At 47.3% G+C, this 22807-nt stretch overlaps 1 protein-coding gene and 1 long non-coding RNA gene across 3 annotated transcripts in view; one reads left to right on the top strand and one right to left on the bottom strand.

Annotated features, from left to right (window-relative positions):
- The window catches only part of Sdc (Syndecan), a 70787-nt gene that overhangs the window by 41943 nt on the left and 6037 nt on the right, over positions 1-22807 (top strand). Inside the window, exons 2-3 of the mRNA XM_071779851.1 lie at positions 21721-21910; positions 22399-22496. Coding sequence (XP_071635952.1) covers positions 21721-21910; positions 22399-22496 — 288 coding nt within the window. The remainder of the gene's footprint in view (positions 1-21720; positions 21911-22398; positions 22497-22807) is intronic.
- LOC139813577 (uncharacterized) lies at positions 354-11311 on the bottom strand. Of its 2 annotated transcripts, XR_011732186.1 has the most exons (5): positions 8105-11311; positions 6687-6968; positions 6439-6611; positions 3318-3618; positions 354-491 (listed from the first exon to the last, which is right to left on the bottom strand). It is a non-coding gene; the product is annotated as an uncharacterized lncRNA (long non-coding RNA). The 2 variants fall into 2 exon arrangements; XR_011732185.1 differs by having other exon boundaries at positions 6687-11310.

A 22807-nucleotide genomic window follows, 5' to 3' on the forward strand; every position in this document is an offset into this window, starting at 1 on the left:
ATCGTGATCGTCTCGCCATTCGCGAAATCGTTACTTCATCCGAAAATTATCGATAAAACCTACGGAAAAAAGTAATTACTCCGGCAATAAAGTGGCCACCATCGCGTGCGGCAATCCGCGGAAACGACGACAATGACGACGAGCGTAGTGCAAAACGAACAGCGTGAAAGTGAGAGAGAAGAGAGAAAGAGAGAGAGGGGGGAGGGAGAGAGGAAGAGAAAAAATAAGGGATGTAAGGGTAGCGACAACGAGGGAGAAAGCGTCACAGTAGTCTTTCGCCATACTCTCTTTCTTCCACTTTTTATTTGTTTGCCTCTCATCACCGGGGCCATTGTTCGCCCTGAAGATCGTCGTGGCGAGTTGAATGGCCCTTAAACAGTAGTCCGTGTGTACCACTACTGTACAGCGCAGTCACTATATATGTGATGGAGAACACATACTTACATTGCATCAGCGTGACGCTCGCGTGACAACCGGAGTTCTCCCTCCCTCTGCGAATTAATAATAAATCAAGATAATCGTTAACTGCCAAAATTAATTCATTTTTATGTCAAATGATTTTGCCAAGAAGCCAAAGTACTCGGCAGTGCCTTCTTCCTTGTCTCACTCTTATACGTCCTTTTTTATCGTCAAGAATGTGAGAAGTAAGTACTAAGTTACAGCAAAGTGAGTACTAAATGATTCCGACGTTAAACGGCAATTTTCAATGTAATTCAGTTTTTTAAACGGATAATTAATTTTGCATTATTCGCGGCGGACTGCATTTAATAACGTTTTCCATTACGCTATTAAAGCCATTAATGTAACGAAACACGGGAGCGGTTAAATTCGACGGGGAGAAATATGTAACTATTTTATTAGCGAATTGAGAGTACTTGATTGTACTTTGTTAGCCCGCGCTGGCTGATAAACCGATACGTTAACTTTGTAACATTTATTGCGCAAACAGACCAATACACCCGGCCAAACCGGAAGTTCGTGTTGGCACGGAATGCACCGCACGGCGGCGGCGGTGGGCATACATAAATGTATGCGTTTGAACATTAAATGTGAACGAAACGCGCGAAGCGATTCCGTTTGAATACAGTTGGTCATCGCAGTGGTCATAAAATTTTTCTTATACAGATATTATATATCGCGTTACACAAATCGCACGTGATAGATTACACGGTCAAACGCGCCTGTATTGCACACTTTCGCAAAACATACATTAAGCTTGCTGACATTTATCATCCCGATGAAGTTGTGTGACCAAGCGATGGAGCAATTCTATCGCGCGATAGAGAACACAAAAGGTGTGGTAACAGCGCGGCATATTTTCCACGAGCGATGTCAAATATTTGCTGTTAATCTAACGATCTGTCGAATCGGAAAATCCAGGCTTAAAATTTGCAACGTAACCGGAGATTCGTGGGCGGAGAGAGAGAGAGAGAGAGAGAGAGAGAGAGAGAGAGAGAGGAGCGATAAGAGCGAGATGGATCGAAAATTCTCACGTTTACAATTAAACTTCGCCGTGAGTGTCCGCCGTTAAACGGATTTCGCCGAGGAAAATCGAAGACGCCACCGCCATTCTTCTTCGCATTTGCGTTCGTTCTATGCCCGATCGCGTCAGATGACAAATGACAGACGTCCGATCTTCGTCGTCGTGACTCATCCAGTTTTATGAGTGAGAGTCCGAAAAATCTTCCCGATCGAAATCGAAACGCCCGTCTCGACGGAATCGCGTAAGCCCGGCGCTTTCCGAAGGTCCGCCTCTTGAATAATGCAGAACGTCGCCGCGCGAGAAACGTCGAACGTGACCGAAATGAAAGGAAAGGGCGCGGGATGGTGGAGAAAAAAAGGAGCAGCGACGAGAGAGAAAGAGAGGGCAACGTGTCTCTGACGCCGTAGCTCGGTCAAAGAACGTTTTAAAGCGAGTCTGATCCTCGCGGTCGTCTCGTGAATGACGAAATCGGAAGCGATCAGCGGAAGCTCGGAACTTAAGAGTTCGACCAAAGGTACCCCACTTCTTCCGGCGACGGATCGGTCGGTCCTTTTTACGACGGGGATTATCGGAAGGAACGTCTTGAGGAGACGAGCGATTGAATGTGTTCACCGAGTAATCGCGCTGCACAATAATAATCGCACGGTACGATCCATCCTAGTTATTTAGATCGTTATCCTTTAATATTAAAAAAAAAAAAAATGTCTGAATTAGAACTGATTAAGAGACTAACGATTAATAATCTATAGGTAAAGCGTACTTTATTTTTCGCTGACAATGTATAAAAATTAGTTAAAAGAATATTAATCGAGAAAGCTAATGGTTATAGTAATCCTCGGAACTAATAAATGTCTCATGCTGACGCGACGACGCAAATCGATGCGAATTCATCAGTCAAGCCTGCCTTTGTCCTGCGTTATTACGAAATTCGTGGTCCGTCGAGGCTCTCCGAGGCCGCTCCCCTTTCCCCTCCGGATCGATTATGCAAAAACGCGGCTGACTCTTTTGATATCGACACAATATAGCCGATAAAAAAATAAAAGACAGAGAGGGAGGGAGAGAGAGAGAGAGAGAGTAGAGAAAAAGAATGGTCGGGTGCCTGCCGGCGTGTCAACAGGTCGATAAAGGGTTAGAAACGTGTGCACGTGCTCGCGCAAATATTTGCAAGTCCGCACCTTGCACATCGGCGAGGCACGTCCTTTTTGGACTCTTGCTTTTCGTAAATATGGATGATGCTTTGAGAGAACGCGATCGAAAAAGGATAAAAATGACAAAACATTTGGATGATAATGAGGATGGTGGGAGAAAGGGAGAACGAACGGGTGCTTCCGATATTTCCGCTTTCTCTTATCTTCTTTTGCTCGAAAATGCCCTAATGCTAAATCAGAACGAGGCTAAAGAATTAAATTGTTTTTAATAAAAAGTTTAAATAAAAAAAAACGAAATACGTGTATGGATATATTACCTCTCGCCTGAAATTTAAATTTAAAATATCGAGCAAATTGAAACGCGCGTAGAATTTTTAACAATCTGTCCGACTATAGAATTATTGGTCGCGACATTTATATATACTCGATGAAATGACATTAAAAAAAAAGTTAAATTGAACCGTTAGCATAGGAAGTGAAGCAAGGAAGTGAGCAGAATGAAGGAAAATTGTCGGGTAAACGGCGGACGAGGATTTCTATTTTCTTCAAGTCTACTATGAAGCGGATCAATTTCATTTTCCCTCAAGAGTAGAAGAAAAACAAGCTCTATCGTTCCCTCTCTTTCTCTCTCCTCTGCCTCGTGTCGAGGATGAGAAGACGAGCGAAAAGTGTCGACGGCAGAATACCTTAAACTCTGGGAAGTTGTTAATCTCGTTGCTTTTTTCTTTCCGTCGCGGTTTCGTTCGATACTCCAACCCCGACAGAAGCTGCTTCTTCTTCTTCCTCATCGTCCACCGACGAGACGTCGTCTCCGAGCGAACGTAACGGCGATCCCCGAGTTAAAACGAAGTTTTGTTAAGAAAGTAAGTACAATTTATTCTCCGTTTTTTCCCCCGAGCTTCTCGAACTGAGATTCGCTCCGACTTGTCTCCAGTGGCGAAATGGATAATCAACAATTTATACGGAGCCAGTTAAATCGTGCTTACTCTGAAACACAATGATGGAGACGACTTTAACCCCTTCGCGGTGCGAATTGCTTCTCGCAAATAAACGGAGATTGAGCATTTTGTTCTTAATTTAATCTAATCAGCGCACGCAATATGTAACAATCAATTTATATTATTTAGAGGAATTTATGAAAATTCCAAGAATACAGATCGCTGATTATATTCGCGAACTGCTTCGGATGTTTAGAGAACTATGCGGATGGATTGTCGCAAAGCCCTATGTTGAGTAATATTCGATAAAGAACTGCACAGCGTTAAATGTGTGTATGCGTGTTTGAATAATTGGAAACTTATTGAAAATTGATTACACGCCTTGATCGCAATACTTATTTTCGATATAAGACGACATAAAAGAGAAAATTTGCGAAAGAAACAAGAAAAAGAGAAATGTTCGTATCCTGTCGAAAGGGCTGTTCTTTGTCGCGTTTTTCCTTTTCAACCTGTGGAATTAACCAAGCTGCCTCTTTTCCGGCTGCTTAATTAACACTTTGTTATTAGTCAGTCCGAATCATGCTTTTGCCCACTTTGTGCTAGTCCTTTCGACCAGCCGTCCTTCTTTTTTGAGGAACATCTTCGCTTCGCTCGCAATATGTCATTCGCGTATCCGTCTTTTTGGATGAGAGAAACTATCGCTTCTCTTTTCATCCTCTTTTTATTTTTCATTTAAAGCACGATACGTATCCTTATGACATTGATATATTTTCCTCGCGGCGCGGCGATAACGCGACCACATAGAGAATCGGAGAAAACGTTGGATGTTGCGTGCCCGCGAATAAGCCAAATTGAATGCTCGATACCGCGCGAGATAGGATTGTAATTTAAATTGCATTTGCGTACCCGCGCAGATTGTGCCATAATTAGATAATAACGACATCGTAGCGAGGGTGGTGATCGATGACGGCGTCATCGCGCTAACGTTTCCGTTTGGCGTTTCGGGCTCGATTTGGTAGTATCGCTGGACACGCGGCTGGACAGCTCTCTTCGGTTAAATTCGATCAGAAGGGGACGGCACGCGGGCGCGCGTAGAATTAATCGCAATTGTGACATCGTGCGAAAGACATCTCGTCGTCCCATCGATACGACGGTATAACATGACTCGATAATTTTCACAAATGAACTGTGCGGTGTCGACGATACGATTTGATACGCCTGGCTTGGTCGCGCCGATTTAATAATACGAGACGAAACGCCACGCCGCGGCCGGCCCCCGCACCGTGCGTCGCAGATGAAACTTCATATCTAATCAACCTAATTCAGAGATTAACGTTTATCTTGTCATCGTAGATTTAATGAGAGGACATTATCGTGTAGTAGTCATTAGTACGGGGGTGTAACGTGCACGCGATGCTCTAATACATTGGCGATAATCCCTTTACGTTCGCCGTGAAGTAGATAGCTGGATCGTTAAACTGCGAGCGAGGTATTTTCTAAAGAAAAATTTTACGCGTTATGTCGAGATGTTCCTTTATGCATTAACGCTTTCAAAGTCCGCCTCGTGCGCGAGGTCTATAATTTTCAGTCTTGAGCAACCTGGCTATTACCGAGCCTCGGGTTAAAAATTCTCTAAAGAAAACGCGGCGAGTGTAGATTGCTTAGAGAAATACGATTCCGCGTGCGTCTTTAATAAAAAGCTGTCATCATGGTGGAATTTTCGCGAGATAATTCCGATCGTCGTCGAATCCCGTTAATTGGCAGAATTCCGCGAAGCCGCGAAGAATCGCTAATGAGTGATTCAGATTTAAATCTCGATCGTCTTGTCTAGCCGGATAATGACGCGATATTACGCCGGATTCGCCGCTCGCCGTCGTCGTCGTCGTTGGCCTCCTTTTGCGGCTTTTTACCGATGGATAGGCCAGAAAGAAAGAGAACGAGGACGAAATTGACGGAAGAGGGACGAGAGAGATAAAGGACCAATCGCACTCTTGTGCGATCCGACGCGATTAACGCTGACTGCAAGAAGCAGTCGAGGATCCTCTCTAGCTGGAGGAAACTTTTTTAATTTCGAACATCCGTGGAAATTATCGACTAACTTCTCTCCTCTCGGCCGTGGTTCACTGCGACTGACTACCCTCTGCCCTCTATTCGTGGATCTTTTGCCGCGGATACGTACCTACCCGGTCGCTATTCAAATTAAGTGGAAAGTTCATCTCTGCCGCTCTCGCTCGCGCGTAATTTCTCGAGCGATTGCGCGTGCATTTATACTAACGTCGCGAGTAAGGAATCGCAGGGAAGGAAACGGCGCGGCGTCGCGGACGAGCGACGATTGGGATTTGCGTGTCCCGCCGATTGCCGATTAGAAAGTCGAGAATCGCCGACGGGAATAACTGGCTACATCGAGAAACGAGCGAACGATACCGGGGGCCATCCCGAGAACGCAGCCACGTGGAACGGCCGAAGCTAATATCTGTGCTATTATTCCGTGTACTCTCGGTCCCGTCGATATTCCTCGAAAACACCGCAAGGCCACTCTCGCGAAATTAGATCACGATAAAGCGGCGCGCGCGGCGTCGAGAATTCACGAATGCCGACACGCAATTTTTGGTTCGCGCGGGGATTTGGTGCTCGGCTCGCTCTGCCCCGCGGTTACCAGATTAGCGAGATTTTCACCCGGGGCGCCCCGCGCGTAATTGCATGTAGCGTTGGCTACGCGCCGTTGGTTACATCCGTATTACATCGCGCGATGCTGAACGAAATGAAGATACACGGAGGGATGCAATAACGTTAATGTGGAAAAAGTAGAAGGCGGCGAGATACGAGCGACTTGCGTGATCTTTTATTCCGCCTCTCATTATGCTCCTACCTCGGTTTAAGACTTGGCTCGTCCCGCTCCTCGCTGCATTGTCCTCCCCTGCCTCCTCTCGAAGGAAGAATACGGCTGGCCATATTTTTCTCGCCAGCCACCTTGGCTACGGCAGGCCTATTGAAATTTACGATCTTCTTGTTTTATCAGGACCCATCGCAACCCTGTAATGTCTAAAGAGTTCGTAGCGCGAGTCTTGTTCGTGAGTTATAGAATCATAAAAGAGATGAAGAGAATCGCGGCAGTACCTTTTCGATTCAGTTAGAAATTAAAGATTCCCGCAACGAGGGATCCTTAATCTTTCTCGCGAGACCACACGTGGATTTGAGGATCAGCCCCATCGGTTTGACGAGTCTCTTGTGCGAAAGTGTAATGGGCCAGTTAGTCGTCGCAATCGTAGACTTCAAGCCGCAGTAATGGCCGCACATTATGACACGCGAAGGAGCTTAATCGGATCTAAGTGACCCAGTTGCGTCGGCGCTTCGCACCATCTAATTCACCGCGCCGACTTCCCGCCGCGCCGTCCGCGTCTCGTAAAGTAGGATTGACGATTAGAAAGAGAAGAAACAGAGGACGATTCTTTAGGATCTTCCAGAGTACTGTTCTGCGCCGCGCGATACGTATCGAGCAATAAACGCGCATCGAATGACTCTTATTCTCTTACGTAGCTCTCAACAAAATATTTCTTATATACGCGGCTATAGATACCGTGTGCTTTACGAGCCACGTTATTTGTACTGCGCTAGTTGCGCGAGAAATATTTCATGCCCGCGCACTTTATCCCGCGCGTGCACGGAAATATCGCTCAGAAAGTTCGCCGGAGAAAGACTTCGACAGCGCGCGGAAGTCGCGACCGGCTATAGCCGTCTCGCAAATTACTTCGACGAGAGAAGTGCATATAACGGAAATTTAAGAGAGGTTGCACGTTCGTCGTGTAGGTAGTGACTCGCGCGACGCTCCAGGTCGCCGATGCACGCGAATCAGATTCAATCCGCGCCGAGATTACAGGTTTTACGAGAGTTTAAAAAGATTTCCCGGCGACGCGATTGGAGCCGAGCGAGTTGCCCCGACACAAAATTTGCGACTGTATATATATACATAAACACGTCATATATATATATATATATATATATATAAACCGTAAAACTTGCTTTTATTTGTAGCTCTCTCATCTCTTTTGTAACTTTAACTTAAAGTACGAATCGTAAATCTGAAGAAGGAGCGAAAGAATTGTATTTCTGGTACGAATCGATACTGATTTTTCTTCCGTGAAAGTTTAATCCACTTGACGTAACACTTTTTTTCGCAAACTTTGATCGATAAATATCGAATAAATTTTTCGATAATGTCTCGTTTATCATTCAGCAACTGTTTCTCGCTGTAAGAGCGTTAAATAATTCGTTTCATTAAGACTTGAGCGTTAAATTTCTTCTGAGGAAAAAGATGAATACAATTTTTTTTAACGGCAGATTCGGGGGAGAATATAAAGTGCTCCGCGGGGTACGCACGTCGCCGCTCTTTTTCGGGACGATAAAATGCGGAAAGAAGAAAAGGGCCAAAGTCACGGGGGTTAAGCCCGCGGAATCGAAAATACAGTTCCGCGAGTTTTCCATTCGATTCCATTCATCGGTCGATTCTCCCCGGTCGGCTCTCGGAAATCCCGTACCTCGTAAATTTCCGGAAGTAGTTCTCGGGAGAACAAACGTCGTATTGTTTGGTCCGGAATAGGTTCTTACGTGGATGTCGTTGACTCGGTGTGCATCTTCAAACAAACTCACACAGGCGCGAGATCGTTCGTGCACGGTCGCGACGTGCCATGCGCTTTGCTCGCTCGCATAAATCTTGTTGCGAATATGCCACGCGAGGGATGAGGGGAAGGAGGAGAGTAAAATTAAGACCGCGCCATCCAACCCCTGCTTTCGCGAAGCCGTTCATGTGCCTCTGACGCGTTGTTTCTCCCTCGCTCGGCCGAATCTTTCTTTAATAAGGCAATCAAGGAGTAGATGAGATTAGGCTAGGTCTGAAATCAAAGTTCGATTTAAATTATCATTCTCGTTTCATTCATTTATTCGTTCAGCTGGTCTAGCTGGCACATCGGTTAACGCGATATTCCGTCGAACGCGACGTCGATCCGGTCGCTCGTCGCAGGAAGCTAATCATCGCGATTGACCACTTCGTAAAGCGTATAGAGCGGCCGTTCGTCGTGTTTTTTTCCTTTTTATTCTCTTTCTCTGTGTGTATCGCCCTTATTAACACCCGGCTCGCTCCCTCCTCTTTTCACGCCTATCTACAGGGCAGTCGGTAGACCAAGACTGGGTGTTACATGGGGTAACTTTATGAGCATGGCTGCCGGCTGGCAGCGCGCTTCTATCCCCCTTTGGATTTTCAAAAGCCTCCTGAGGGGACTGACCCTATTTCCAAGTTCCTGCCGGTTCCGCGTTCGCCGGCTAACGCGAAAATATTACGTTTCCAACTCGGTTTAGTCAAAGACACGTTGCCCGACATTCTCCTCCTGATTTATCGCGGCCGTTCATTTTCGGAAATTGCGCTGTCCGCACGAAACGGTGTTCAACGTCGATTCGTTCATCGCGGCACGTTTCCGGCAAATGGCCGTCGTTCGACTTGCCGCGCGGGACAAACAGCCTCTCGCGGATAAGCGTCGTTCCGATTAAATTCTTACGCGTAACTGACTGATTCTCGAGAATAATATGGCCAGAATGCGCCGAGGCGTTCACTCGAATCGTTCTCGCAAGGTGTGTCCGCAAGGAGTTACCGCGCCTCGGCCGTTATCGCGGGAATCGCAAGTGACATAAGTCGTGGCTCGCGACGTGCCAAGCTGCACGATTTATGTCAGACGTAATACGTGGCGTATAAGATAACGCAGACACAACGACGTAATACGCCCGCGCGATCCTGTATCTGTAGCCGCGTAACCGCAACTGTCGCGCATGCAAAAATTCCCCCGGCATTCATGCCGAAACTAACAATGAGCCGCGCCGGGCTCGCTGCACCTCGCCATGTAATTCGCACGACGTGGCTTATTGTCGGATATATTTCACAATACATTACTGTCAGTGGCAGAGAGCGCGGCGCTTTTGGAAATGTCTTGAATGTCTCGGCTACCGACTGCGCTGCAAATTATGTCTCTATGATGGTTGCGTTAATAGTACACCGTAGAAGTGCATGAGAGGGAGAGAGAGGGAGCGAAGGAAGGAGTGACGTCGCGTCGTGTTAGAGTTTCTGATCCGTGGACCAGACCGTGGTGCGATAAATAATACATGTTTCAGCATTCAACCGCACGACGAGGAATATTAATTAATGTAGACCGTCGACGCTTACTTCGCGAACCGCCCGTCACGTCACACATTTATGCGCTTGTGCCAAATTGACTTTGAAACGATTTTTACCTCGTCACAGCAAAATTATTGTAATCTTATCGGGTTTGTTATGAATTTTTTGCTATTTTATTCTAGAATTATTTATAAGATGATGTTATTCGGGGCAGAAAATTACAGGATTTTGCATTATTCTATGAAAATTGTTGCCCATTGGACGTGCGTAATATCTTTCCTCTTTCGACGGTCTTTTCATGCAACATTATAAAAAAGATTATTACGAAGTAGATATCTTTCCAGAGATATTTTCTCTTTTAATCGCTGTTGATACACTTCTGTGCCGCCAAGACTTTGCAATTTAAATCAAGCAGCCAATTGTTACGCGCAAGAAAGAAAAAAGAACAAGACTGCCAGAGGTCATCTGCTCGCGCGATTTCGCGTGAGAACCACTGGAATGATATCTGTTTACGACATAACGCGCTAGCGCGTTGGATTCCCTATCTATTATTTATACCGTAAAGTTAGATTCGCACTCTATCGACGCACGGGCAACACGAGCATCCGGGATTTTCCGAAGGTACTCATCAGCCTATGTCGATACCTGTAATAGTAAAAAATGCCCTCTTCAACCTTGTAAGACGCATTTACTCAGGCTTTCGCAGTTGAAAGCGAAAATTTACCTGCGAGATATTCTCCCAAGTTATATCCTGAGTCTAAGCTGAAATTATTCCTAACGTCAGATACCCGGCTGTATTTAGCGCACCGCGTATAATGCATCCGTCGCGTATCCACCGTAATAGGCACGTAGCTATTTAAATGCCACACCGTGGAACACGGAACATTCACGGAGAACCATCTCTCGCTCGCTAAATACGACTTCGCACTTAAGGGAGTCCAACAGCGGAGTTTACTCTTCTCATAACTTTCGACGCGGAACAAATCTTGTGTGTACCTTGCCATTTCCGTTCGGAACAATCTTTCATCCATTCCTGAGAGGAGTTGCCTCGTGAGATTTCCATAACAGCCGTTTCCGCTACCCTTTGAGATAGTTCCTTCGCACGCTCTCGCCCTCGTGCACCGCTCCCGATCCCGATCGCGCGAATTCCTACATCCGCGCCGTTTCTCGCGTGTCTCTCATCGAAATTCGGCGATTGGTCGATCGACCTGAGAAGGGGGAATTAATCACGTATAATCGCAGTCGTACATCCACGCGGATGGACGGCCTCGACTTCCATCGTGCGCGCAGAGGAGATCGAAGGAAAAGGGGAGGAGATTGAGGAGGAGGAGGAGGAGGGAGTGATCGATCTTGTCGAGGGGTGAAGGGTGGAATCTACAGAATAGCCGGTATCATCTTCCAGAAGGAGAGCAGAAGGGGACAAACGTTGTCGTGGTGGCGAGAAGGTAGGTGGTAAGGGGATCGGCGCGGCGGAAGGGTGGCAAGAGAAGCGGGCAGGCTGCCTGGCTGGCAGGGTCGGTGGTGGCCCTTGTATTGATTCACAACCCCTGTCGTCCTCCCTCTCGCCGCGGTGCCACGGAAGTCGAGAAAGAGAGAGATAGAGAGAGGGAGGGAGGGAGGGAGAGAGAGAGAGAGAGGGAGCAATAGAGGGAGGAAGGATCGTAGTCAACCCCTAAACATTGGCGTAGAGCATCTAGACATCGCCATGTCAGAAATTACTGTCGAGCACGCTGGCATCGGGGGTTTAGTGCAACTTATTGACTTACCCCTTGGACACGAATAATATCCTGACGACCGTCGCGCGTCGTAAAGGCCGTTGGCCGCATATTGCGAGCGCGTATTAAGTTTCGATGCAGCGCTTTCGGCACATCACTTCCGCGGACTTTGTTAAAATAAACCCCGCGGCAACCATCCGTCGTCGCTTTCCCTCCTTTGCGATCACATCGCGCGCGCTTGGATTTCAATTAACGTCGAAATCCGAAAACGGCCGCTCGACGGCTCGGGAGGGACGATGAATCGGATCGCTTTTCGATGAAAAATCTTGCGACTGTCCGAGAGCGCAGTTAACGTCCCCGAGCCATTCAACCGGGATATGGAGGAAGGGGAAGGGGGGGTCTGCCTTTGAACCGTCGCGTCGAATAGCGGGATGAATGTGTCGGAGGTGGTGGATAGGTGGCATCGAGAATCGGGAAAGGGTCTAGTCCGGGGCTTGATGCGCGCGGAGGGACGGGGCGAGCGAATTCAGAGGATAGACGTGCAATTATTACAAAGATTGTACGCGCAACTGCGCGCGTTCCCTTTCGATTCTCTCCTTGTTTTTTTTGTTTGTTTGGTTCTCTTTATACCGCTTTTTCCTTTCATTTCGAGCAACGTCTGCGACAAACGATTTGGGAATTAATAGTTCTATACGGCTGTACTCGTTGCTGAAGACAATCACGATGGAAGACACGTTGACAAACACGTTTCGCTTTGAAGGTCGCTAGACGGGAAAAAGATTTACACTCTGTCTATCTGTGCAACGGTATATAACTGTAGAAAACGCCGTTTTAAAAGAAGGTCCGAGAGGTTGTCTGATTGAGCGTTAAATAGGCGCTCAATTGAGCACAACGAACAAACAATCGGACCTTGACAAAGCGAGCTATTGAACCGGAAGAGAAGGAACGTTTCTCCGACGGTGTAACGATTTTCCACGAAAATAACTTTACGCGTTTCCAACCAGACTGCCGCGCCCCGCGCATACCGTTCTGTGTTTCATCAATTAGATATATTTCACAGCGTCGCGGAATTTTGCAACGTTTTCGTAACGGTCCTTCTACGATCGCTCGAAGCGCGCTCACGTGTATCAAAGGTAAATTCGAAACAATGCTCCAGCCACGCGAGAAGGTGGCGAGCCTATAGACTCATAGACGACCCTCGACTCGTTTTGTGGGCCACGAGGTGAGAAGGAACGAAGGCAGAATCGGCTGGTGATGCAGCATCTTGCATTCGACGACGATCGAAGGCGCTTATTAAGGCCAAGTGTCATTCCGGACGGTGCCATTTCGGTCTTCGACGTGCTTCGCTCGCCTCCAGGTGCGCCTCTTTCGTCTCCTTCGTCTCCTTTGCTATCTCGCCGAGAGACCTCTTTGGAATTTAATAATCTCGCGGAGAGGATAGAGAAAGGAACGTTTCTTTCTTATCGAGGATCGCGCTCTGTGAAAATCGTGATTAATAATGCACAGTCTTTTCCTCTCTCTCTCTCTCTCTCTCTCTCTCTCTCTCTCTCTCTCTCTCTCTCTCTCTCTCTCTCTCTCTCTCTCTCTCTCGTTTCTTTATCGTCTATTCGTAGTCAGTCGTTTGCCACGCTAATTGAGATGTTCAGGGAAGCGTCACACGAATGTTGCATCACGCGAATCGCTCTTAACTCGACACTGCAGCTGACGTACATTAACTTACGGGCGCTTACGAGGCTTCCTCCTTCCGTGCCCGTAGGTCACGCGCAACGCACACGATCGCGACCGACAAGAACGCAATCTCGCTTCTCGCTTTATCTCGCCGTTGATTTACGTGAGAATATTTTGCCCATATATACGCGCGAGCCGTCGTGACAAATCGCGCACCCCCGCGTAAGAAGCGATAAGCGGGGAATTTCTCCCGGCTTTATTAATACGACGGAACGCGCCTGCGAAGAGACTGTCGCGCACTCCGGAATTTATTAACTTTATTCATCGAAGGACGATGGAGAATAAAGATACGCGGCTTTTATCCCGAACGAATGATCTCTCCGCGCCTTCTTTCTTCGCAACTGCCAATTTGCTCGGTACTTGTGCATCGCGCCACTCGAATCTTTTTCGTCTTTTTATTTTCGAATAGTAAGTGCGGCGCGGCGGTACCTTCAATAATTCCAGCGAGACTTTCAATAATTTCAATGCACTCTTTGCGCGAGATAAATTCAGAAAATAAATTGGTACTTAGATGGAAGCGAGGAAGCTAAGGAATTATTCAATTGCACGTGTGTAAATTTTACACTGATTCCCCATTTCCTAGAATTTTGCAACGCCATTAATTTTTCCGGAATCCCCTGTGCGCGTTCCACGAGGAAGTCATGGCAAGCGTTGCTATAAAAAAACCCGGTGTACTAAGTATCTCGTATCTCTGATTTCGCCAGTTTCAAGATCGATATTTGCACGGCAGAAGGAGCCGACGACCGGTTCATTAAGTGCGCAACAGAGGAAATCCAGCTGGGACGGAGAGGCAAAGCCGACTCGGGACGGTCGCTGCGCCGCCGCCGCCGCGGCTTTTGAATTTGGTTTCACGCCCAACAGATCATGTCCGAATTGTATTACGGCGGAATTTCTCGCGAAGTTACCGGCCGTAATTGCTATTCTCGTCCGTCCGTGCCGGCGCGGTGCGGTATATACGGGTATCTCGCATTAATCCCGCGTTTCGCGCGAGCGCGCGGTTTTTGCGCGCGAGCGAATTTGGATCCGTCTCGCTGCTGGTGTTTTATTTATCCTTCCGCAAAAACGCCGTGTTTTGCGAGTATATATTTTTGCGCTCCGCGCGAAATAGGGAAAATCGAAAAATTTTTTCGACGTACTCGACCTTCTGTTTCTCTTTTGGTGAACAAGTACGGCATGACGGTACTCAATCGAACGCAACCAACAATCGACGACAATTACAATCGCGACAAAGAGGTCATCCGCCTCCTTCGATATTAATTTCATTCGAGTATATGACGTATTGTCCGGCCAGTTGCTCGAAATACCCGTCGTAGTGTTGGCGGAATATGCGTCTCCCGACTGCGACATTATTCAAAGAGAAAGACGTCAAATACTAATTACCGAGCATGCGCCGAGAGGAATAAATTATTTTCTAGGTAAACCCCGACGCGAGTGCGCGAGACTTGGAGATGGAATAAGCGAGAATCGCTCCGGAGCGTTTTGATCCGCATGGCTTTTCGCGTATTATGTAACGCGCGTTTAATTATTTACTCGGAACTGTGCTACGAATAATTACGTTTATTACGATTTGCGATTTTGCGCGCGAAGCGGCGGCGATTTATTTTATTTAACCGTCTCTGTGTGAGAGAAAACGCCCCGTAAAGAGTTCACCACGTTTCTCGTGTTTCTTTCCCGAGGCTAGAAGGGACTTTTCGCCGATTCAGAGAGAGAAAAATGTATCGTTTGAGCTAACGGTGAAAACGACGTTCTCCGTTGGTCCTGTCAACAATTTGTGGTTCATCCGCGCGGTACGTGATTCGCATAAAAATCAAACCGTGACGCAGAGTCCGCGCCCTTTTGTCGTCAGATAGACGTACACGTTGCTCGTCAAAGGACGGTAAAAAAAATTATTCAAGTAAAGAGGGATATATAAAGGCGGAACGAGCGTGGACAGAGAGAAAATGACAAACTCGCGCAATGTCCATCGTTGGTACATTCCGCAAATGAGGCGGCTCTGTAAAAACATGTAGAAACACAGTGCAGCTGAATTTCCGTGATTATTGAGGAAATTAATTACTTCCAAGTAAAACGTAACACTGAAACGCTGCGTGATATCACATGAAAGGGAAGATAAATGCGTCATCTAGAGCTTTTGCGTTTAATTGATGTCTACTAACTTTATATCCTTCTAACTTCTTTCTCTTTCTCTCGATATTTATGATATCGAAGAACAGTATCAAGAAAGCGTGAGGGTATGATTTATGCGCGAGGAGGGTCTCAGCACGAAGCGATTACGATAAAGGACGAGGGTCGAGGACACGTCTTTCTAAAGGGCCCTGTCGATTCGCGGGTAGGAAAAAATGGATTCTTTTTGCACAACCACGGCCGTTGTTCTTTCGAAGGAACTGCCGATATTTGCTTAATTTTACGCTTAACATGCAAAGAAGCCGCTCTTATCTTTCCATATTGAACACGTGCTACTCTTCCCTCCCCCCCCCCCGAAAAGAATAGCCTCTCCGCAATTTCTTCTACAGCACCTCTCAGGTGTACTCGAACCTACTCGCCTTCACGCGAGAGTATTCGACGTTTGAATCGACTGAAAGTATCCGCGTTATTGATCAGGCTTGTCCGACCATGGCATATGACTACATCTGATTTATCACTCCTATCTTTCTTGCTTTATATATTATGTTGAATCCAATTCATAATCCATTTAAATTTCTTCGGCATTCCGCATAATTCTCCAAATTCTCGAAGTTATGCGCGATCAGCAAGTTGTACCTATCTTTGAATTTCTATAGCACTCCGCGAGAAAACACAATTCAATTTTTAAGTTTAGATAATTACGTCGATAAGATCCAAGCGAAGAAAACGACGAAACGCGTAAAATACCGGCCCACCTTTGCAAATCAACTCGCGAACTACGAGAATTAACGGATGAAGATTTTTCTGCAATTTCTCGATGCCGGGGTAATCTCGTAAAACCGTTCTCCATGCCGCTTTTCGCCCACATGTATATAGATCAGGAGGGCTATAAAAATACGCGCGCGTCACACTTTTCCAGAATTCCTCCGCCGCCGCCGCCGCCGCCACCGCTGTCGCCTCAACCTGTCCTCTCCCTCGCAAAGTCGAGCAATTGTCCGATCGGCCGTGTAGCCTTCTCTTCTCGGTCGCCGCTATGCAAGTAGCACAATTAGTTAGCGCACCGTGAACGTTTAGGTGTGCCGCAGCTTGACCGAGCATCGTCGTTCTTCCTACCGCCGCCGCCGTCGTCGCGCATTGACGACGACGATGACGACGATGACAACGACGAGAGCCAACGATTTGAGATAACGCGATCATCGCCTGAGAGCAACGCAGGTCGAGTCACCTGCGACATACCGCACGTTCCACGTGTTCCTGTCGTAACTACCGGCGCCGTTACGTTACAGAGGAACAACGCCACGGTGAATATTTCTCCCCGAAAGGGCGAGAAAGGGGATGGAATACCTCGGGTATTCTGGGCGAATATCGTGTGGGACCCGCAGCTTCGAGTTTCGTGAATTTGCGAGGCGAATCTGAGCGGAAGCGAGGGTTTGCCCGCGCGTCAATCGTTGTCACAGCCATATCTGGGAACAGACCGTTCGGATCGGAATAGACCGAATTTAACACTCTCGTTGCGCGCTCCCACCCTACACGTTTCTTCCGGTCTCTTGCCTCGCTGTTACAACGTTGTAACGACGCTAGCGTACGTCAACGTGCACGCGTCGTAAAAAGGTAGGCCTCGCCGCCTACCGCGCGATCGATTTTTCCATTTTCTCGAGCGTTGACCATCCGTTTTCCTCGACGGGTAAACCGGCGCGACGGCGGAGAGCGAAAGGAAAGTAAGTACCCGTGGCCACGGCTCGTATACGGCTCGGGACGTGGTACGCGCGCATTGCGGCAGCCCAGAGACCTCGAGTTAAGTCCCTCGGATTCGAATCCAATATGAAAAATCCCGTCCATTCAAATAAGGTGACGATGTGTGGGAGGCTGTACGCGCGCGCTCGCTCGCAAACGCGCGAGCAACAAGCTCTACCTCGATCGGGATAGAGCAGATTTTCAATATCCCGCCGTTCGCGAATCGCCTTATCGTATGACTTATTGAACACGCTCGGAGCTCGGCTCGCGAAGCTCTTGACGGATTTATCGCGCGCGTGCTCGCGCGTACGTTTATCTTGTAAATCGAAAATACAACGCGCGATTCCATCGCGTTCGTTCATCCTAACGTTCGTTTTCCTATCTGGTAATTATACGGAACAAAGTCGCGAAATATTTCGCACTCGATTAAGTAATAATAATAATTTGTTGCGTCCCCGCGAGATTGATTAACGACAAGCTGGATACATGGGGAGAATTTTTCGTTATATTTTACCGTTAAATTCACTACAAATGTGGGACAACTTAGCAACCAATCAAATATTATCGGTAACTACAATATATAGGAATTTTTGAAATATACAAAAGACATTTCACGAACAACATAATGAAAATTACCAAGCACAGTGGTAATTTTTGAAAAATTATTGTACTATATATTTTAGTAAAATTAATCAAACATGTTTTATATTTTATTGTAATAGATATTAATATATTTTTATTATGGTAGATATTAATCAAAATAGCTCGCATAATTTTTCGTAATACATGTTGTCTCACAACTACTATGATTTTCAGGGTAAATTGTAAGAGAAACGTCTTTCTGTGTAGGTATAATGTAAAACATGAAAGACAGAGTATACGTGAAAGATAAGGCAGCGGGATTACTGCTATGATGCTTATTCAAAAATAAAAAAATATCATATTCACGAACACGAAATGGGCGAAATCAATTAAATCGCGGTAAGCAGAACGCAAAATAGTCACAGATATAAAATAAAACATAAGACAAGGTATAGGTATGTCAGGTCTATATTAAAATATATGCAGAACACAGGCGGATGAGACCATAAGAAATGCAAAACGCGGTAAGCAAAACGCAAAATGTTCTCTCCAGAGGACAATTAGGCTCCAATTTATCAAGGGGCAGGTTCTCGGATGTCTTGCGCCAACTTTAAAAAGCGTCTTGATATATAGTGTGAATATATATATATATACAGTGAACTGTATCTATATATATATACAGTTGCGAGGATCTCGACAGTGCCGTCTACCGAGTCGGACTCGTACTAGGTCGGTGCAGTCACCACCTGGCCTAAAACCGCTGCACATCACCCTCCGAATTTTCTCGTTTTCCGCCGTCCCGAGCGCATCCGTCAACCCCCGAACAAATCGGACGCGGTAAGTACAGCGGTATCGACAGGCGCACGTTTGCGATGACCCCTCGTCGTTCGCGCGCGATAACTCCCGAGAAATTTCAGCGGTGGAAAAAGCGAGTGCATCCCTTTTGTCGGTCAACGGACCCTCCTTCGTTCGGCGGATGTGCCAGCAGGATCCGCGAGACGTTTCTCCGCGACGAGAACACCGTGACGAAAGGGAGAGACGCAACGCAGAAAGAGGTCGATAGCATCGCACGTTCGCGCAAACCCCGCGCGAGCACCACCGCGTCCAGGAGGGCGACACGAAAGATCAGAGGGTGGCTTGACCGAGGGGTGAGAAAAGGGTGCGGGCGCGTGGGGAAAAGAAAGGAATCGGGGGACTCCGCCGGTCGGTGAACAAGGAAAACATCGCGTTCGTCCCGGGAGGGATCCCGCCGACGAAGGGCTTCCAAGGTCTCGGCCCTTGGTTCGACCGGGCCGACGCCGCGCCGTGTTCCCCGGGTATCGATTCGACTGGTACACCGGGCGACGACGCGCACTCGGCTGTCGCCGGCGCGGCGGGCTGCACGCGCCAGCGTCTACGTCCAGGTCCTTGCTCCTGTCTGCGAGGATTCTCTTCCGACACACCTGCGTTCCCTATTGTTGTGGGTAACTAGTTGTTTCTTCGCGACGGCGACGACTCGACTGGTCGTCGTTGTTCTTTTCTCGAATCCAATTCGTTATCCGTTCCGCGACACGTTTGGCCTGACCGGGTGACCGCGATCGACGTCGTTCCTCCGAGGGTGGATCCAAATCAGGGTGACCGAACCTGCGTCGATGAGAGTGGATGGCGCCGCGAGTGCGAACGAGAGTCCGAATTTACATCGTTTCTGGTACATGAAGAGAAAAATTCTTCCTGTGTCCGTCCATGTTTATTCGTAATTGTTTAGTCTCGTCCGTTCGGTCTGGATCCGTCTTGAGAAACGATGCGTGGAGAGTAGTTTATTGACGTTGTTGTATACCTGCGCTCTTTCGAGTGGCGAACAACGATCGACGCAAAGTGTATGGTCCTACTCATCGAAAGTATACTCCGTCCAACGAGAGATCATGGTTGATCAAACATAAATAACGATAGGGCACAGAGCCACAACAAGGTGTTCGCGTTAAATTATTTGTATTTTTAATAGTGTTGGAAAATATCTATTAAAAATAAAAATAATTTAACGCAAACACCTTGTTGCGGTTCTTTGCCCTATCGTTATTTATGTTTGATCAACCATGATCTCTCGTTGGACGGAGTATATAGATTTGTTTGAGAGACGATACGAGATACGAAGAGACAGAAAGATAGAAGTTAAGAATCATCAGAGATTAGAAAACATAAGGGCGTAACGTACGTGTAATATTTACAAAAGTTATGTCAGGTCTAATATTTCTGACTGACTTGTCCGACAGCGGCGATTTGTCGTCGGTTGCCAGTCAGTTTAGCGTCAGGCAATTCGGTTTTCTCTTTTTCAACGAACTCGAGTCTCGTATTGAATATACGACGTGTGGTCCCGGTGCCAATGCACCGGTCGTCGCGTGCATGCGCGCAGAAATGAAACGGAAACGAAACGCAACGCGTGTTCGACGCGTGCTGGACGCGGCGGCGTTTTCCACGGTCATCGGGTGCTCATTGTCTTTCGGGGGCGAAAAGCGAAAGGGAGGAACGCACCGTCCCGGCGCGGCGCGGACGAGAGAGCGCGGAGAGGCGAGATACGAGGGCGAATTTTGTGCTATCGATCGCGACGCGCGCTCGTTAATAGCGCCATTCAATCGCGAGTATTGACGCGACGAAGGTCGACGGGAGAAAATATTTTCCGTTATCTTTGTAACTTTTCCCGCTGTCATTTTTTTTTTATCGCGTCATTATGAGACATTCTATCCGCTCGTGATCGCGCGATGTCGCGCGGCGTGACGTCTGCAACCGGATGATATCTCATGCACGCGACGCAGAATCCCGGAGCGGGATGTGCGTTGTTTCAAGCGCGCACTTAACATTATCAGTTTCGTAAAGTGATATATATCTTCTAAAACGATCATACATTCTTCTTTTTCTTTTTTTTTTATCATTTCGAGAAAATGGAATTTTCTTACAACGACAATGCTGCGGGAATATTGGCGTTCGCCATGTTCGCTTGCTCGACGTTCCACGTTCCTGGCGGCGTGTCACTTCGCATTCCACGGACATCACGTAACCGGAAGCGTGGGCTATTCCGCCGTTTCCTCCTCAATCATCCGCTCGTCGCCGTCGCTCTTTGTTGGACGCGGGAAAACTATGGACCGCCGCCGGCCGGTCAGCCGATCGGCCGTTCGTTTGCTCACGTTAACGCGATGCAGTTTTATCGCGTGCCCTTGAAAAAATATCTCTGAAATTAAAAGCGGCGAGTCTGGTCGAGTTTTTCGCGGCCCGTTACTACGCCGCGTTAAACGCACGAAAGGCATGCGCGATGAGAGATACGAAGCGTCAGACGCGGAGCGTAGGAGACGTCGAAGAAGCGCGTTCTTCTATTTTGATGCTAAGCAATGAGAAAGAGATGAAGATGTTCTAGAAATAGAACGGAGTAACGTTAACGTTACTCCCGCGCCACCCACGCTCTGATCCTTCACGAGGAGGAACCCAGTTGTCGCAAAGTCCCCGCGCCTTCATCCTTCTCCATCTTTCTCCTATATCCTCCATCGCTCGTCTTGACTTCCGTTGAACCTGAAATTTGCGCGCATTTGCATGGCGATGCTCGACGACGCGACGGTGCGAGATTGCTAAATCCCGCGGCGCTCCGCTTATGGCAATCGTCGCGAGAGAGGTGGAAGCGAGCAGAGATCGCTTCTATCTCTCGTGGCGGAGTTAAATTAAAATTTAATGAACCGCGGGACCCGGGACCCTTTCATGTCGCGGAAATCCCGTCGAGTAGGACGCGCTTAAATATGCGCGTGCCTTTAATTACGTTAGCTCGGGTGTCGCGGAGCTTCGCGGCATCTGAGCTAACGCTCCGCGGGACGTGTCAATGACCTGCGGGACACATCGCGGAGATCTCGCCGCGAGAGACTCAAAACGTCGATTAGTCTCGATCTACAATAGGTGCATGTTTTAAGCCCTAAACCTTAAGAAATTGATCAATCACAGTCAAATTTGAGGAGAATAATCAACTGCGATTGGATCAATTTCTGAAGGTTTAGAACTTAAAACACCTATTGTAGACGAGGACTTATACACGTGTTCTTTGTCGATCGATTAAATCATTTAAATTACATTCGCCGTTTTCTCTGATTATCAGAAAGAACAGAGCGACAGCAAACAGAGGACGTCTGCGAGCTCGACTTACAACACCTTCCCGGACGATCTGTACCTAGACGATCAGGACGCCCTAGAGGGTTCCGGCCGAGGTGGCAGCGACAATCGCGACGACCTCGAGGCCTCGGGCAGCGGCCTTGGCCCTGACGACGAGGACGGGGACGACGACCATGGTACGACACCCGATATCTCTCTCTAGAATTTTAACCAGTCGATCAATGGAACCTTTGTCTCTCTCCTGGATGAAAGAGAGATTAAATGCTATGTGCAATTTTTATACAACGTTTATTCGGCCAATCTGTTTCTCAACGATAAATCTATCACGACGTGTATATATTTATATCTCGGAGATTTCCTGCGGATCTTTTATACGATATTTTGATCGGTTGAAAAATGCCTATTGCAAAATGTTACAAAAATATCGTGCGCGTCACAAAGGCGGCGACGTTGGCGAAAGGATTTTTTCAAATATTGAAAAATGAACGATATTTGACACGTATCCTGTAAATCGTTTCTCATCCCCAATCACGGTGATTGGAAATTTGATTTCTAGTTTTCGCGAACGCACTACTCGCGAAAAAAAAAGTTTTCCACAGATCTATGCGTTCGGGCCTGTGCGGGAGATATCAATTCTAACGTATTTATCGTGACTTTGTTACAGAATTTACCGGTAATAATGGATTAGAGGTCCCGAGCAAGCCGACCGAAGCGAGACCTCCGTACATCATCGATGAGACAAACGTCAAAACTAAACAGCAGGTAAGCGCGACACGTTCCTGGACGTACATATAATTTTGTATTTCGGATCCTTCGGTTTTAGCTTCGCCCATCTAGAGCACTCCCTAGCTAGAACATTCTGCGTTTAAGAAGTTTATGGAATTCTATTTTCGTCCTCCGTTCGCGAACATATTCTGCACGTGCCACGGGAATGCGAAAATTATTGCGGGCGGTAATTGCCTGCTAATGCAAATCGTTGAATTTGTTCTCGCGGGAAAAACGCACGGGCTCACGTGAAGCTATAGTAAAGGAAAAGAAGAAATTGCAATTCATTCCTTAAATTGCACCAGTAT

Source organism: Temnothorax longispinosus, chromosome 5 (assembly GCF_030848805.1).
Source record: "Temnothorax longispinosus isolate EJ_2023e chromosome 5, Tlon_JGU_v1, whole genome shotgun sequence".
NCBI classification, from domain to species: Eukaryota; Metazoa; Arthropoda; class Insecta; order Hymenoptera; family Formicidae; genus Temnothorax; species Temnothorax longispinosus.